We start from the raw sequence: 16,931 nt of genomic DNA, 5'->3' as shown, positions 1-16,931 counted from the left end.
TGGGTAGAAAATCCTGTAGTTTGAACTATTGCATCATTCAGTCGGATTCTTTCTATTTAAATCTCATTGTTACTGAAGCCCAATATACTATACAGACTTCATAATCTGCACTCTTTTGGTTGAATGCAGTATTTATTTCCACTTTGGCTTCATGTTGTTTAGTTTTTATTCAAGTACATTTATTGTTAATGGAGACTAAGAATCTATTTTAGTTTTGGTTGTTTTATTTATTTTGTGTATCAGTCCCAGTGTCAAGTGTCTTGAAAGTAAAGTGTATCTATCTTTGGCAGGAAATCGCATGTATTATTAGTAATTTCCATTAAATCAATGTAAAAAGGTCTTCAAACAATATTATCGTTTATCGCAATAATTTTTGAGACAATTTATCGCCCAGCAAAATCTGTTATCGTGACAGGCCTAAATGCAAGTTTCTTCTTCATAAATATGAAGAAATAAAACAAATAAATGGGTTTGAGTTGTGTAAACTTAAGCTTCCTCTGCTTTATAGGCAAACATTCGCTTTGCCAACATAAATGGAAGGCAGACACCTCAACATAATCTAAAGGTTGTGATGGTTAGGCTGTGAGCCATCAGTTTAGTTGAGGAAGAAGTCATAAAAACTATCAACAATAGATCCTTACATGCAACGACCAAATGCAAATATGAATACACACATAGTACACGCTCAAATCTCCTCCCTAATGGAAAATTGTGGGTATTTGTTTGTAATATAAAGCTGCAAAGTTTGTTTCAAAAGTCCCAGTTGTCAGCAGTTGTTCCATCCCAAATTGAACGCTATGTAATCTGTACTCCTTCCAAACGCCACAAATAGAAAAAAAGCAATCTTGAGTTTTGTTTCAAGTTCTCCAGAAAGTCAGCTGTCCTCATTTGAACAGGTTTTGATTACCCACCTTTCCCATTCTGTTCTCCACTGTTCTGCTGGTTCAACAGTTTAGTATCAGATACAAATAGCACAAAGCACTCTTTGAACGGAAGGAATAACAACTCTCACCACCTTATTGATGGGAAATTAGGCAGGTGGATGAATTAGGCATTCACTTGTTCTTTTACACTCCTGCCTAATTTCTATTTTTCATGCTGCTTTGCATTGGGCCAACAAGATATTTTCAGCAAGCTTTTAAGCAGGTGTGCATCAATTCTAAAAAGGGAAGTTCAGCATACATTTTTTGCACAAATACATGTACTTCATCTTCACGTGGTATGTCTTCTAATACTTAAGCTGTATGTCAAATTCAAGTAGAACTCCAAGAACCAGAGCATTTCAGTTGACTAAAACCTATTGTCAGTTCATTGTGAGCCTGTTGGAATGCTAGTTTTATCACAATATAAGTGTCAATAAAATAATATATTTCTTGAAAAAATGTATGTTTATTTCTAACAGTTATGATAATGTCTTTTAAGTTGTTTGGTTCATGTTTTGAGATTTGTGTAAAATGATTGTATTTTATTTTGCCTCGAATTATTGTGTTGGAAATTATCGCGAGATTTGTGTATTTGTGTGAGACTGCAAGACTTGAAACAGAAGAAGCAGAAGCCTGGAACGGAGCTACATGCAGCAGCCCTGTGTCTCCTGTAGCCATCAAGGTATTTGTATTTATGCTAGTAATATTTTGTAAATGTATTGGTTCTGGTGTTTTAATTGCTTTATATCTTGGTTTAAAGGGAACAAGGACGAATTAATCGGTTAAAGACCTCTGAAGGCAACCACAAGGTGACTTTCGTTAAAGCATGCGTCACCTGTACTTCTGTTAATGTATCTATGTCTAAAGCTTTGTCTTTTTTATTTGTCTTTTATTAAACGGTGTTTAATAAAGAGCCCGTCAAAACAGGAAGCCGTGGCAGGGTCACTTTGGAGTTACAATAAGCATTTTATATCAATCAATAACGATAATTATCAATATTATTTATTTGTTTTTTTTTTCTTTTGAATACCTGAAATGGTGTCAAAGTTGTGGCGTGACTTTTCCTGTTTCATCCACAATTTTCACTCCACATTTTTTGGTTTTTAAGCAACTGAATGAAAACTTGGTGAAAACTCAAACTGCTGCTGCACAGTTTGGAAACAAGTTGCTGCCAGGCAACCAAAGAGTGCGTGAGTTAGTCGATGCCGCCAAACTTGCTGAAGTGCGCAGCAAAAGCCTTTCCTATGTCTACATCTCCCAGAATGCTGTGCGTTTCTGGATTGGAGTTCAGTGAAAAATCTTTTGAATATTGTAATATTGGCCTGAGACATCCACCAGGAGTCAGTAGGAGCAGAGGCAGGAGATTTGGATACAGTCTAAAGACATATTCTGTGTACAGACTCCTCACGGCCTACTTTGGTTTACATTTATGCTTGGATGATACCAGATAGCCCATCTTGACTCCTGCTTCATGTGGAAGTGTCCTGAGCTGCTAACAGTAGCAGCCAGGTTATTTCAAGCCTTTGATCACTAGGGTGGCTGTTTTCTGTGAGTGAACAGTGAAGTACAGAGAGCCTGCTGCACGTTACCCAGAGGACCAGAATGTAATCTGGTCCTCTTTAGATGAATGATCTCCACACACATACAAAAAACTGCAATAATAAAGTACAGTTCAGCTTCATTCTTTCACCAGACTATATTTGGCTCTCCATTTTTTGTTTGTTTCCATGGTAATGAGCATTGCACCATGTACAGCTGGAGCCCCGGGTATTTTCCAGAAGTTGAAACGACAGAATGGCTGCCCCTAAAACCTCAGCAAGCTTTTCCACATCCGTGTGGGTTTGTGAAGTGATCATTTCCACTCCACTGCATCCAAGAATCACTGTCTGTTAACCACTGGCCTAGTTTTCCCTTCCTGCCAGCCTGTCTGGCCGCTCAACACAAGATCCACAGTCACAACATCTGGAGAGCGTTTCACTTAAACTGTTCATGATTTCAGGGATTGTTTTTGCAGGACAAATGATCCACATGGGTAATTGACTTCAGTCATGTAGTGCTGGGCAATACGGAAGAAAAAAAAGGAATAATTTTGACTGACAGCACAAAAAACTCTGTCATATTCCATTTTTACCCATCAAATTAAAATTGATATTGATATAAAATATTCAGTTGTTTTTCATTTTTATGCTGTTTAATTAACATTCAGCAAGCTGCCATCACACATAAAGCAGATGAAAAGATAGAATTTTTGTTCCGTGGTGACAAAGACCACTAACTGTGGCCCCAGTAAATTAGAATAAATTTAAGATATGGACACTTCACCTGATGGGGTCTGAAGGCAGAGCGCCTCACATCCTCCTGGTTCGCATCTGGAGCAGAAATCTGAACTAGTTCATCAGAACCCCCAGGCTGATTCAAGTCCAACATATTACTATGTTACTGCTTTAGTCCACCTTTTGAGTAAGCAGTGCAACACCTCCAGTTTTAAACTTTTGTTCATCCTCTTAAGAGACAATTGGAACGTTTCAAACTCGATTCAACCAGGGTTTCCCCCAGTGTGTTATAAGCCTGCTGGTCCACCATGCTTTACTCGTCCCCATCACCAGGCCAAGTGTTGCATGTTTTTGTTATTAGAAAAATTAATAATCCAAAAATGATTTTTTTTTTTTTTATTAATTTAAACCAGATTGCAAGTGTCTCCGTTACTCTGAGCGTTTCACTGGCGGAGCAAATTTATTCCTAAATGATAAGTTTATGCAATTAAAGCCGGGAGAGATTTCACTGATCATGCAGGGCCCGTAAAAGACTTGATGATTCCTGGAGCAGAATTTGATTTAAGGGCCCCTCCTGCTGCTAAACTCATCAGCACCTCTATCAGCTTCTATGTTAGATTTAGTGAAATCTGGGATAGTCGGAGTACTTTAATTTCCAACCTAAAAAGCAATAAATTAGAATTTCAGTTCATTAATTTGTATTTGTGAACAAACAGAGTTTCAAACTCAAAGATTAAACTCACAGCATCAGATCGTTGTTATGGTAACAAAACAATCTAACTATGAATATTGTTCCTTGAAGTTGTAAACTTGCCAGCTCTTTAAAATGTTAAACATCTGAAAATCTTTTAATTTATTTATCTTGACACCATTAAATCAAATTTAGCAGCATTGATGATCTCAATAAATAAACGTTACATTTATGATTCTGTGGTCTGTGTTAAAATATTAGCCTTAATGGGGGCCCCTGAAGGCCTGGGGGCCCCTGAAGACCTGGGGCCCCTCATGGAGCCACTGACTTACTTTGAATGAAACAGAAGTTCACATAATTGATATTCCTTTTAATTTTATTTCTTGATTTGTTGTCTTTAAGACTAGTTGTCAGTTTAAATAGCATCTCACTGGCAATGTTTTCCTGTCACTTTTTCTGTCTACTTAACATCTTTCAATACAAAAACACGGTGGGCCGCCTCGGTGGGCCGCCTCGGTGGGCCGCCTCGGTGGGCCGCCTCGGTGGGCCGCCTCGGTGCCTCAACCACCGGGCTAAGCAAGTTTTCTGGGGGAGACCTTGTGGTCCATTTGCTCGTTCAATTAGTCATTCACACCAGGCCAACAAACTGGAGTTGGATTAAAACTGACCCAACGTGGTTGGTGTGAATGCACCCTAAAAAGCCACAAGTTCCTGCACACTCTTTGCTCTGACATCTAACATTGCTCATCTGTGCAAAAACTACATGATTCTCCACAATAAGTCCTCAGCAAGCGCAAGAGTTAAAACATCAGCTTTTAGTCATTGTACTGTATCCATTTTAGAGAAAAGAACAAACATGAACTGTTCTCAGTTCCAACCCAAACCAGGTTTCTAACTCTACCCGAGATTATTGCAAAAGCAGGTCAGGTGATCCTGCGTAGTTGCTCTAGCTTGTCCCCATCAGCTCAGCGAGTCAACCATTGGAGCACAAGATGGATGGAAACGGCCACAGATGTGATTTCCCCTCCAAGTTTACTACGAGATGGTTCAGCCCTTCTGAGCCTCACCGCATGAATCAAATATTTTGCTCTTCGTCATGCAGCTGCTACTGGTGGGGGGAAATTCCCTGCTCCTTTGTGACTCTCTGCATACTAAAGCCAACATGTGACTACTGAGCCAGTTCCTCTGTGTGAGGGTCTGCAGCAGGGACCAGTCAGCAGTGCAACGCTCAGGCAGCAGGGAGCGTCGGCCCACACTGCACACCTAATTATCAAAATCAAAAAAGGAAACGTGTGAACAGACGCTCATCTCAAGAGAAACAAACCAGTCTACTGTTCTGCCAGCCGCCACCGCTGGCATTTCCGTGAGTCAGGCACTATTTGAAGAATGAGTCACACAAAACTCAACCTGTTGCTGTGGATGAAGGCAGGGGAAGTTTAAAAAAGGAAAAGAAAAGTGAATTTACGGCTGAAGGGAGTGAGCTGTGGTTAGACTGTAACTGCATTGACTTTCTGCTGCTACAGACACGATGAGGCTGCAGAGGCGTGAGAAAGGCTGTGGCTGCAAAGAGGAAGTTGTTTTGAGGGGTGACGCTGCTAAAACGTCTTCCCTGACGACTTCTCCTCAGATGCTAGTTTCTTACCCCGGGCAGACAGCTTCTTGGTGTTGATGATTTTGGCAGCATACTCATATCCCGTGGAAATCTTCATGCACCTCTTCACAACAGAGAAAGCTCCCCTACAGGACAAAAAGAGCTGCTGGTCAGAGGTTGTGTGATCAAACATTTGATGCACTAAACTCACATGAACAGGCACTTCCTTGTTTTTCTGGAATTCTATGGAAACGAGTTCCTGAAAGATGCATTTAGCACTAGTGAATAGCTGCTGGGTTAATACTGTATCATATTAATCCATCAGAGTAAATCAGTACAATAAAGTAGCAACCACATGACACAAATTCAAAAACTTTGAGCAAAAACCTAGAAAACAGACTAACAAACATGTGGGTCTTGCACTCGCAGGAGAAATGCTTTGTGGCAGTGGAAGTTTCTAATATGGGTGACATGGGCAAACGCTCTGGGCCCCCTGCCCTTGGGGAGTGCCTTGGGTGTTTAAGGGACGCGCCGGAAGGGTGATTCACCAAGGCGCCACACAAACCACGACCGCCACTGCTTCATGCTTCAACCACTGAAATCTGATGCCACTCCATTTTGTTTATATTTCATGAAGATAGAAGTTGTGTTCGGTCCTGCATACCGTCTCCCATTTTGGCCGGTAAACTACCAGATTTTATTCCTTGTCCTGCCATCTTCCATTATTACCATTTCCCATAAATTTTACAGTATCATAATACCCACTATATTAATGTACACCCTTGTCCCTAGAGGTGTGCTTATCTCCACCGAATGTTTCAGGTGAGAGGCGGGGTCACCCTGGACAACTATGGTCTCCAACCATAGTTGTCCAGAAACAGATAGCAGCAGATAGCAGCACAGAAACAGATAGACAAACAACCATACACACACACACACACACACACACACACACACACACACACACACACACACACACACACACACACACACACCGAGGGAGAATTTAGAGAGCCCAATTAACCTGACATGTTATTGGACTGTGGGAGGAAGCCAGAGAACTCCATGCAGAAAGGCCCCGGGTCAGGAATTGAACCCAGGACCTTCTTGCTACCAACTGCACTGCTGTGCAGCCCATAATAATAATATTACAATTTCAAATAAGAATTTCTGGACCTCTCTAAACTGAATTAAGTCTCTTGCCTCATGAACCTGCAGTAGTTTGGGAGGCACTTCTGGCAAGGTTAGTGCGCCAGCAGGAGCAAATAACAGAAAAAGGTTTTTCTGTGCACTTTGTGAGTTAAACTTTCACACCTCCATGCATGCATGCATGCTGTTTATGCATTCATTTTCAGCGTCAAGTCAAACCTACTGAACTGCAGTTCTGAAGACAAAGCGAAACAACAAGCAGTTCCTTACAAAGTGACCTTTCACCCCTGGCAAAAGGAGCTTCTGATGCAAAGGCAGAGATTGGAGAACCACGCCCTCCTGGAGCAAACCTGCTGTTTGCTCCAGGAGGTCAGAGGTCAGGAGGTCACGAGGCGCGTGTTTTCAGCTCAACCCGTTCACGTTCCAGAACCGGAACAGAAACCTAAGACTCAAATGTTCTTCCCCGAGTTAGGAGAGTCCAACACCTAAAGAGACCCGAAACCGAGATTTAGCGAGGCGTCCTGCTTCCACAGGTGGACTCCGGTAGAACACGGTACCGAACCACCAACGTAATGAACAGAACTTACTTTCCCAGCTCCTCGTACAGTTGGTACTCATCAGTGAACCTGGTGCAGGTGGTTGAAGCCATGTTCAGGCGAGCAGGGAAACTGAAACCTGTCCTGATACTCTGGGACTTTTCCCCTCCGCGTCCTGTGTGAACCCGGTCCGGTCCGGTCCGGTTCGGAAAGCTCGCCGCCAAAAAAAGACAAGACAAGAAGTTCAATTAGACTGAATGAGTTGCGGTTCCGTCTCTACTCCCGGTTCCAGGTTCGTGGACCGGCTGTCACAGAGACGACGCGCTTTCTGCTCTGATACTTTGGATCGGTTCAACACAGTCAAGACACACACACACACTTCCCCATATCCGGTACCGACCCAGCAAAATAAAAGCACACACGGAGGTCTGCAGCAGGACCAGCACTGGAATCATTTTATTGCAGATTGAGTTGACGCTCTGGGCTTCCTTGGCTTTTTAAAATGCTCTGCTCAGTAATTCTACTGCAATATAATTATTGAGGTATATTTTAGAAACACAGTTACTGATTACACATTGTTTTGAAATAAATATCAAAACTATTCCATGTGACCTTTATATAATTCTGGTCTTAAGACAGTAAATCAAAAATCATATCTCTACTAAGCATTGGCCCCCCAGAAAGGGAGACTCGGACCTCACTCTGAATATGTTATGGTCCTTAGATCAATTTCATCTTATCAATCAATCACAGTTATTTTTGTAGCATATTTCAGCAACAAGGCAGTTCAAAGTGCTTTACATTATAAAAACACAAAAGTAGAAAGTCATAGAACACACAGTCACCAATTTAAACATTTTGTCAAATTCCACCGTTTCATATGAGAATCTTGATGAATGTTTCATTGATTATGTTTCAAAAGGAACTAAACAGCTTGGCTTTTAATCTTGATTTCAAGCAGCTCAGTGTTTCTGCTGTTTTACAGTTTTCTGGATGTTTGCTCCAGATTTGTGGTGCATAGATGCTGAAAGCTGCTTCTCCGTGTTTGGTTCTGGTTCTGGGGATGCAGAGCAGAACCAGAACCAGAACCTGAGAGTCTGGAAGGTTGATACAACAACAGCAGATTTTTGATGTATTGTGATGCTAAACCGTTCAGTGATTTATAAACTAGTAACAGTATTTTAAAGTTGATTCTCTGAGCTACCAGGAGTCAGTGGACCTGGATGATGTGATCTTCCTGGTTTTATGGAGAACGCCAGCAGCAGCAGCGTTCTGTGTAACTGTTTTGTTATCAATCACTCCACCCAGACTACAGGCCCGATCTATACTTTCCAGATGTAATAACTGAAGCTGATTGTATATCAGGGGTGTTGAAGTCCAATCCTCCTCCAGAGCTATCATCCTGCAATTTTCAGACGCATCCCTTCCAGGTCAGTCCAAGCCATAAGCAAAGTAAGCAGCCGCTTAGGGCTGCAGGGCCACTAAGGGGCACCCTCAGTGGAGGAGGGTTTTTTCTTGTAATGACATCTATGTTATAACAATATGAAGTGATTTGTTTTTACAGTAATATGTATTTGATAATGTATGTAGAAAAATTATTTTATGGACAAAAAGGGAAAGAAATTGCTCTTGGGGGGCCCCCTGGTGGCTGCAATAGATCATGCACACTTTACCAGTAATATGAAGTGCATTGCAATGTGCAGAGCATCCAAACGTCCAAAGCTCCAATCAGAAGTTAAGAAAGAAAAACAATGTCTCAAGAAAGGTGTTATCCTTCAGGTCTTATGTGTGTGTGTATTCCATCTTTAGCTGGGTTGCACCGATTGCAGTTTTCTGGCCAATCCCTGGTTACCGATATTTAAAAAGCCTGACCTGCTGATTTCATTTTGGCCGATACCAATTTGAAGACAGTGGTTTCAGCACATTTTCTCCTGTTTTACAGCAACCAGTACCACCATGAGTAATCCAACAGTTCAGTTTGATTCTAAGACTACATCAAGCTTGATCTAACAAATTTGTGGAAAGCTGTCTCAAAAACAGAACATAGAACCATAACACATTTGTGAATGATGGATCATTACAACTTTCAACATACTGGGTCATAAATAGTAGGCCACTGGTTAATCAAAGTAAGTAGGTCACTATGCTACTAAAAGTGCTAATAATTAAAATGTCTTTGGGCAATGAACTGATTTCAAACTTCCTGCCTCCTCAACCCTCCCAGCTCAGAAATGCTTCAGAGGCCTTATCAGGTTCACATCCTCCTGTTAAATGGATGTCTGTTAATCCCCATTTAGTCTAATCTGTGCTAATCTACTATTGAGGAAGTTGTGTTGTAAAACAAAGCACAGGCAGCTTCCTGGACTCCTCTGAAATAATGTCTTTAATTCTATATCAGGCCTGTGATCTTCTCTCATTAAGTTATATTTAATGTTATATTTGTCAGAAAGGGTTGCCTGCCTGTGAGTTAGAGACACTTTTTAAAAATCTAAATTAGCACCATTACCATGACATGAAGTTCCACTTTTAATAGATAAATTGGAACCAAAGCAGATATAGTCTTTTTCTTTGCCACCATCTAGTGGCAAGGCTTTAACATAACTACCAACTAATAATTGCTTAAGGTCTCTTCTTTTTGAAGATTCAACATCCAAGGCACTAAATATGACTTTTCCATTTTTAGAGTGTACAGAACTCTTCTTTTATGAGTAAGAGTTCTGTACACCATGTTTTAAAACTAAATGACTGAGTTCTTGTTGAATAATTGAGCCAACCCGAGCTACACCTTGTATCTGATGTACAGTACTTCTTTTTCAGTGCATTCTTTTGACTTGGGTAAAATCTGCTTAAAACTTCTACTGGTTGAGAGAATAACTCCACATGAAAGGCTAAAATGCGTTTGAAGCCATTTTTACTGCCTATATCCCCATGCAGTTTTTATTCCATTGCCTAACAGTTATTCATGTGAAGCGTGCCTCTATGACAAGAGGCTTCATTTCATTTTTAAAAGTGCTGAATAGAGGCCTTCAGTCTTCCTGAAGACAATATTGTAAATGAGCCAACCTCTCAAGGTGGGAAGCTTTTCCATAAAAGATTGCATCGATTGGAGTGATTTTTGTCACAAGCCTGTGTGATGGAACAGATTACAATGAGGTCACATCTGCTTGTCATGTCATGTGAAATGTTTGCGAACTCTCACCAAAAGAACTATTTGGGTTACATGTAAGAGGTTGGAAGGTTGTTTCCCACAGCTGCATGGGAACTTTGTTTTTTTCATTCATGTTTTTCATTCCTTATCATTGTATAAAACTTACATGTTTTTTTCTCTGGCTGGGAGAGCTTTGCGAGTTTTGCATCCAGCCTGGTTTGATCATTGATTGTCTTATGAGCTGTCTGAATTGTGCACAATGCATGAATAAACTTGAATGAGTGATTCTACCTGGACAGTGCTTGGAAATATTTTTTTCCCACAATTGACCCGGATCCCTCGACTGGACATCTGAGGTCATCGACGAACAGCATTAAGGCGCCAACCTGGACTGAACTCCAGCCTCAAACCTCGTTTACGCTTTAAGAGAGAAGAGAGCTGTTGGTCGGCTCCACGGCTTCAGTCCTGAGATGAACAAACTTAAAACCACTATTATCAGGTAAGATACTCACACAGGCTAACAAATTAACTTTACAAATTCTAAATTATAAAATGTAAAATGGTAAAGGATCCGCTAAATCTTTCACCCTGGGGAATAGAGATTGGCATTATTCTGGGTTAAAGTCTGAGAAAGAAGAAGTAAAAAAAATAAAAATTGTTTGGGTTTGAGTCCCAGACCAAGAGAAAAAGGGAACCACAGGTTTCTAGGTTGTTGTCCTGGTGAAAGTCCTTAGGACTAAGAGGCAGAGCGACCACAACGCTGATTTGTTGGAGTCTGTGAAGACGTTTGCAGTCTAAAGAGGAGATCCCACCCAATTCAAGCAGAGTGGGTCTATGTGGTTCCACACAATCTCCTCCTCAGGGTGAATTGTTTGACTATATGATAATAAAATATTGGGAAAAAAAAGAGGAATGTGCCTGGTGTGAATGGAGGTAGAATGACTTTAAATGGTGAAATTTTTCTCTGCAAAGTGAATTAGAAGGCGAGGGAAATGAATAAAGAATAAAAATGCTGAACATAAATCTATGGTAGATAAATTACAGGCCTAAATATCTTTAAACATATGATCAAACAAAAGATTAACACAAGATTCATACATACATATGTATAGAAAAACAAGGAAAGCAACAAAATAGCCTGATTGATTTCTGTTTGCTTCTTTTCCCCTCTGTCTGAGCCTCACTGCAGTGCATCTGACCTCTGACCTCAACTCCTAAACTGATCCTCCCATGGACCAGATGATGCGCCTGACCAGCCTACAAAAGCAGCCGATGAAAGTGACCGAGAGGATCCAGAGAATCAAGAAGACAGAGGAGAGAGACGAGGAAGGATTTTGCTGTAGTGACGCCGACACAGAGAGGAGAGGAGCAGAAAAGAGATAAGTGACACACACACACACACACACACACACACACACACACACACACACACACACACACACAGACTCGTTGCTATGGCAACCAATACACAACAGCCCTGCTTGCATCCATGACCTCATGACCATAAGTGTGGGTGGGAATGTAGATCAACTGGTAAATCAAGAGCTTCGCTTTTTGGCTCAGCTCTCTCTTCACCACGACGGACTGGTACAGCGCCCGCTTCACAGCAGATGCTGCGCCAATCTGCCTGTTGATCTCCCGCTCCCTTCTTCCGTCTGTGGATTTGGAGTTGATGATGCCATCGTACACCTCCTCCAACAAACCCTCTGTGATCTGGACAAAGCAGGCAGCACTGTGAGGATCGAGTTCTTTGATTTTTCTAAAGCATTTAACACTAATCAGTCTGGTCTGTTCTTTCAGAAAGTCCAGAAGAAACAGAGGGAGGCTTCTCACCATTCATTTTCACTCTGTACACTTCAGACTTCCAGCACAAGTCTGACTTCTGTCATCTCCAGAAATCTCCAGATGACTGTGCAGTTGTCAGGTGTACGAGAAGCTGAGTACAGAAAGTTGGTGGAGCGCTTTGTGTCAGAAACAATCATCTCATCTTGAATGTGAACAAAACAAAGGAAATAATTGTTGATTTCAGGAAAACAGGATTAGGTTAAATTCTATATCCATCCTGAGAGACGAACTGGAGGCATTTGAGGAATTTAAATACCACAGTGTCCATCTGGACAACAGACTGGACAGTGAAGCATCTATTAGAAGACACAGAGAAGAGTAGACTTCTCAAGGTCCTTCAAGCTTTGCAGAAAGATGCTGCAGATCTTGTACAAGTTTGTTGTTGAGAGCAGATGGCAGCATCTCTTCTGCCTTCCTCTGTTGGGACAGCAGCATCAGAACCACCATAGGATCAAGAAAATTATGGGCAACACTGACCATCCTCTTCCCAAGACTGTCTTGGGAAGGGGGACCATATTAAGTCAGAAGCTTCTTTAGGTTCAGTGCAGTACAGACTGCTGCAGAAGATCTTTCCTGCCAACAGCCATCACCATCTTCAATAACTATTTGAAGAATCTAAATGAATTACAATAGCATTTTACTTCCCTTTGGAATTATTCAATGATTTTTGAATTGAAATGAATTGTGTTCTGGAGTAAACATAGGAAGGAAACTTTACCCAAGTTGTTGTTTATCATGTAGCATTTGACTGCTGTAAAATTAGACAATGCCACACGATGTCACTATTGGCTTTCACTAAAAACACAGTGGGAATAAGCCAAGCACATTTCCTGAAGGACTCAAATTTGTTCTCTCAACATTCCTCTCCAGAAGACTTTGAGTCATTTGTACGAGCAAACTGGATCAAACAGGTGGTCGTTACCCTCGCAAGCCAAAATCAAATACTGTGCAGACAGTTTGTAACCACAACGTGCCAAAAGCCTAGTGCCAAGTAGCAAGCAAAAGACTTTGGGAGAAACATCAGAGGCAGGTGTAACACTGTTTTCGGGTGTGCAGGTCTGACTGCAGTTTTTTGTTTCAGTAACCAGATTGTACTTTAATTTGATCAGAAATAGGAATGGCATGGAGTCATGATTGGGATGAATGATTTAGACTAAAACTGCTATTTATTATTAATGGCAGTAAAAGTAATAATAATAATAAAATAAATAAATTGACTCAAGAGATAGAGAAAGAAAAAATATATAGCAGTGACACTTCAAAACCCAATACACGTCAATCACGTTTCAGAGTCCAAACAAAGTCCAAGAACAAGGGGGGAAATAATTGTTTTTTTTTCCATTAGTGTTCCTGAGAGTTTGGTTTAATTTACTGAGTTCAGTTTGAATCAGAGTGCAGTTCAGTTTCCTACCACCAGGCGGTGTGTGGGCAGCTCATCGTCTTCAGTCATCAAGTGAAACAAGGAGGGGGGGGGGGGGGGGAATCTGACCTAAAAGGCCAGAAAACATACACTATATGAATATAATGTGTGTTTATATATATATTTGCTAAATAGAAAAAAATGCAGTTAAATACATACTTTCTATGTATAACAGATGATTCTAACTTCATTATATAGCTAAAGAAAACAAAAATTTCTTTCCAAAAGTACATTTTATAATTTCAGCTCAAATTTGTTCATTAAAGGCATTGGCAGTCGTTGGAAACAACAACAAATAAATCAAACTTACAAATTTAATTGATCAATGTAAAACTGCCTTTAAATATTAAAGGTAATTTGTCTTCCATAATAACCAGTCGTCTTGTACTGCTCAGACACTTTTATTAAAGTATCTTTGTTCACATAGGTTTCTCACTCTCTTCTTCTGTCATCCTATTCTTTTACATTTATGTACTGACAGAAACTCATAATTGCCGCCTAGTGGACATAAGTGTGATGCATTCAATCGTCACCTTTAATTTGGCTTATTTAGTTTGGTTTTGCATTCAGTCATTAATCAAATAAGTAAACTGAACTGATCTGAGTAACTGAGAGTTGAATTAGTAGCTAATGCTAACCAGCAGCAGTAGAGTGTTATTTCTGTAGCTCCAGAAATAACACTCTACTTTATGCTTAAATATGATATTGACTCACTGTCAAGTAGTGAATTGTTTGAGGAGTGTGATGGACCGAGTTAAAACAGGAGGAGTCACAGGATATATTTAGAAAAAATAGGGTTTTTATTTTAACCCAAAAATCATAAATGACAAAGGATAAACTGAGCTCATAAAAGAGGTCAAAGGAACAAAACTGAACTCAGGCAAAAAGTGTTAGCAAACTAGCTGCACAACAAACATAAGTGACCTAACAAAGCATATAAACACACCGGGGTTTATATACTGGCAGATCAGACCAAGACACAATAGGGGTAACTAAAATAACACAAAACAAATAGTACAGCTAAGTTTGGCTAAACGAAAGACCCAAAAATGAAAATCAAAAATAAACTTTAAATACTAATGTTTACCTAAATACAAAACTTATCTAAACAAACTACCATATCCCCCTGCCAGCAGGAACTAGTGCTGTAATCCAATTAGCACTTAAGCTTTGTTGACATCAGGGTGTGGCCATGGATTTGGCCATCACAAGGAGGTTGATGCAATGTTCGGAAGATGCAGCGGGAAGCTATACCAGCTGTCAACCGGATCACAACTTGGTGAGCACTACAGCGAGAGGGAAGTAACATTAACTACTGATGCAACTTTGTGTCAGATCTTAGTTAACAACATAACTCACCACTGATCATCAAGTTTCTTGTATTAGTTAAGTCAGATTTGGAGGTTTCAGGTTGTTTTACGAACAACACACACCAACAACCACAGTGAGCAGCAGCTTATGGGAAAACCTGGAAACACACATGAGGATCCCGGAACTTAAAGGTTTGGTCATGGTGGGATCCACAAGCAGCGCTGGAAGCTCCTTTCAACAATAAAGAAGCCATTACCACTGCAACCAGTACTGAATATGAAAACACAAACCCAACACAGAACAAAAGACCAGAGCCTAAACAGGTGGTACTGGACTGAAGACCGGATCCAACACCACTTACTGGATCACACAGTCTGAGGTACATGTCATTCGTTGTTTCATTGATGAAGCTAAAGGTGGCATGTTATTATTGATTTATTATGCATGAACATTTTCAGCATATGTGGGGTTGGGGTGGCAAGTTACTGGATACTAGCCACAGTGTGACAGAAGCAAAGCAGGTGAAGTATGTTGCCCAAGGAGAGGGTGGGGCTGGGATCAAACCAGCAACCCACTGATTGCAGGGCAAAGTCCTACCACCGTCACCACCATCAACCCAAGAAGCATGAAGCAACTGCATACCCAAAGCAACACAGGAACCCATTTATATAGTGCACTTACAGCAGGTGTCTTCATGCAGTGTGAAGGGGTTGAAAGATGAACAACTGCTGCTGCCAAATGTTCTGTTTGCAAAAATAATGAGTCTATTTGTGTCTGTGTTTCGGCTTGAGTCATAGAATCCTCATCCTGTACTGTAATAAAATCAGAAAGCCAGAGTTTTATGCTTCCACATGAAGTCATTCTTTTAAATATGACTGCTTATGTAATAATGCAAAAGAAAAGTTCACCATGTTTGAGAAAAACCTCTGACCTTTATGTATTAAACATTACAAAGCTATAAAATGGGATGATTTAAGAAACGTCTATCTTGTCGCAGGTGTGCTGGAAGCCCTTTAAAGCAGAACTAAGTCACAGCAATGAAGCAGCTGAGCTTGTTCAACCAGGGAGCGGAGGCTGCACTGCTCAACATGTGCTGCATGCGCTCATGTTTCTGCTCCCAAGCTTATTGGAGAAAAGATGCCCAAACAAGGATGTGACTGTATGAGTCATAAATATCAGGAGAAGACAAAGGATTACATCAGCACACAGCTGGAGGGAAATTGGCTTTTTTTTCCTATCTAACCGACCAACTTTATTAGGTACAAATGAGGGGAATAAAGGCTTGTGGGTCTAATTCACTCTTCTGCACATAGATTGAAGTGTGAATCACAGTGTTTAGATTTTTTTTTTCACTTGAGGGTGCCAGGAATCTACCCTGAAGGGATGGAGGGTGGGGTGCCTGCCCTGACTAATGGCTGTTTTGGTTTTCCAATCAGTTTTTTGGGTTGTTTGTCTTAGGCAGTAAGGTCATGCATTCCCAGAAGAAATTATAATAGAAGATACCCCAACTGCTCTTAAATCATGGCAGCATTTTGGGTTTCCAATAGCAACTATTAAAGGGAACAGAGTGACAAACCAGACACAAATATACAGTTAGGGCCAGAAATATTTGGACAGTAACACAATTTTTGTGAGTTGGGCTCTGCATGCCACCACATTGGATTTGAAATGAAACCTCTACAACAGAATTCAAGTGCAGATTGTAACGTTTAATTTAAAGGGTTGAACAAAAATATCTGATAGAAAATGTAGGAATTGTACACATTTGTTTACAAACACTCCACATTTTAGGAGCTCAAAAGTAATTGGACATATAAACATAACCCAAACAAAAAGTTTTTTTCAATATTTTGTTGCGAATCCTTTGGAGGCAATCACTGCCTTAAGTCTGGAACCCATGGACATCACCAAACGCTGGGTTTCCTCCTTCTTAATGCTTTGCCAGGCCTTTACAGCCGCAGCCTTCAGGTCTTGCTTGTTAGTGGGTCTTTCCGTCTGAAGTCTGGATTTGAGCAAGTGAAATGCATGCTCAATTGGGTTAAGA

At 40.7% G+C, this 16,931-nt stretch overlaps 1 protein-coding gene across 4 annotated transcripts in view; it reads right to left on the bottom strand.

Annotated features, from left to right (window-relative positions):
* camk2d1 (calcium/calmodulin-dependent protein kinase (CaM kinase) II delta 1) overlaps nucleotides 1-7,522 on the bottom strand; it is a 78,217-nt gene extending 70,695 nt beyond the window's left edge. For all 4 annotated transcript variants that reach the window (XM_055056392.1, XM_055056394.1, XM_055056393.1 and 1 more), the window contains exons 1-2: nucleotides 7,215-7,522; nucleotides 5,530-5,624 (exon numbers count right to left, since the gene is read on the bottom strand). In XM_055056392.1, coding sequence (XP_054912367.1) covers nucleotides 5,530-5,624; nucleotides 7,215-7,276 — 157 coding nt within the window. In that variant the 5' untranslated portion in view covers nucleotides 7,277-7,522. The remainder of the gene's footprint in view (nucleotides 1-5,529; nucleotides 5,625-7,214) is intronic.
* Between the last annotated feature and the right edge of the window lie 9,409 nt (nucleotides 7,523-16,931).

The sequence above is a fragment of the Poeciliopsis prolifica genome, unplaced genomic scaffold, assembly GCF_027474105.1.
Source record: "Poeciliopsis prolifica strain line A6 unplaced genomic scaffold, Auburn_PproV2 SCAFFOLD045, whole genome shotgun sequence".
NCBI lineage: Eukaryota > Metazoa > Chordata > Actinopteri > Cyprinodontiformes > Poeciliidae > Poeciliopsis > Poeciliopsis prolifica.
The sequence above is the reverse complement of the archived record's forward strand: the minus strand, read 5'-3'. Positions and strand labels throughout refer to the sequence as shown.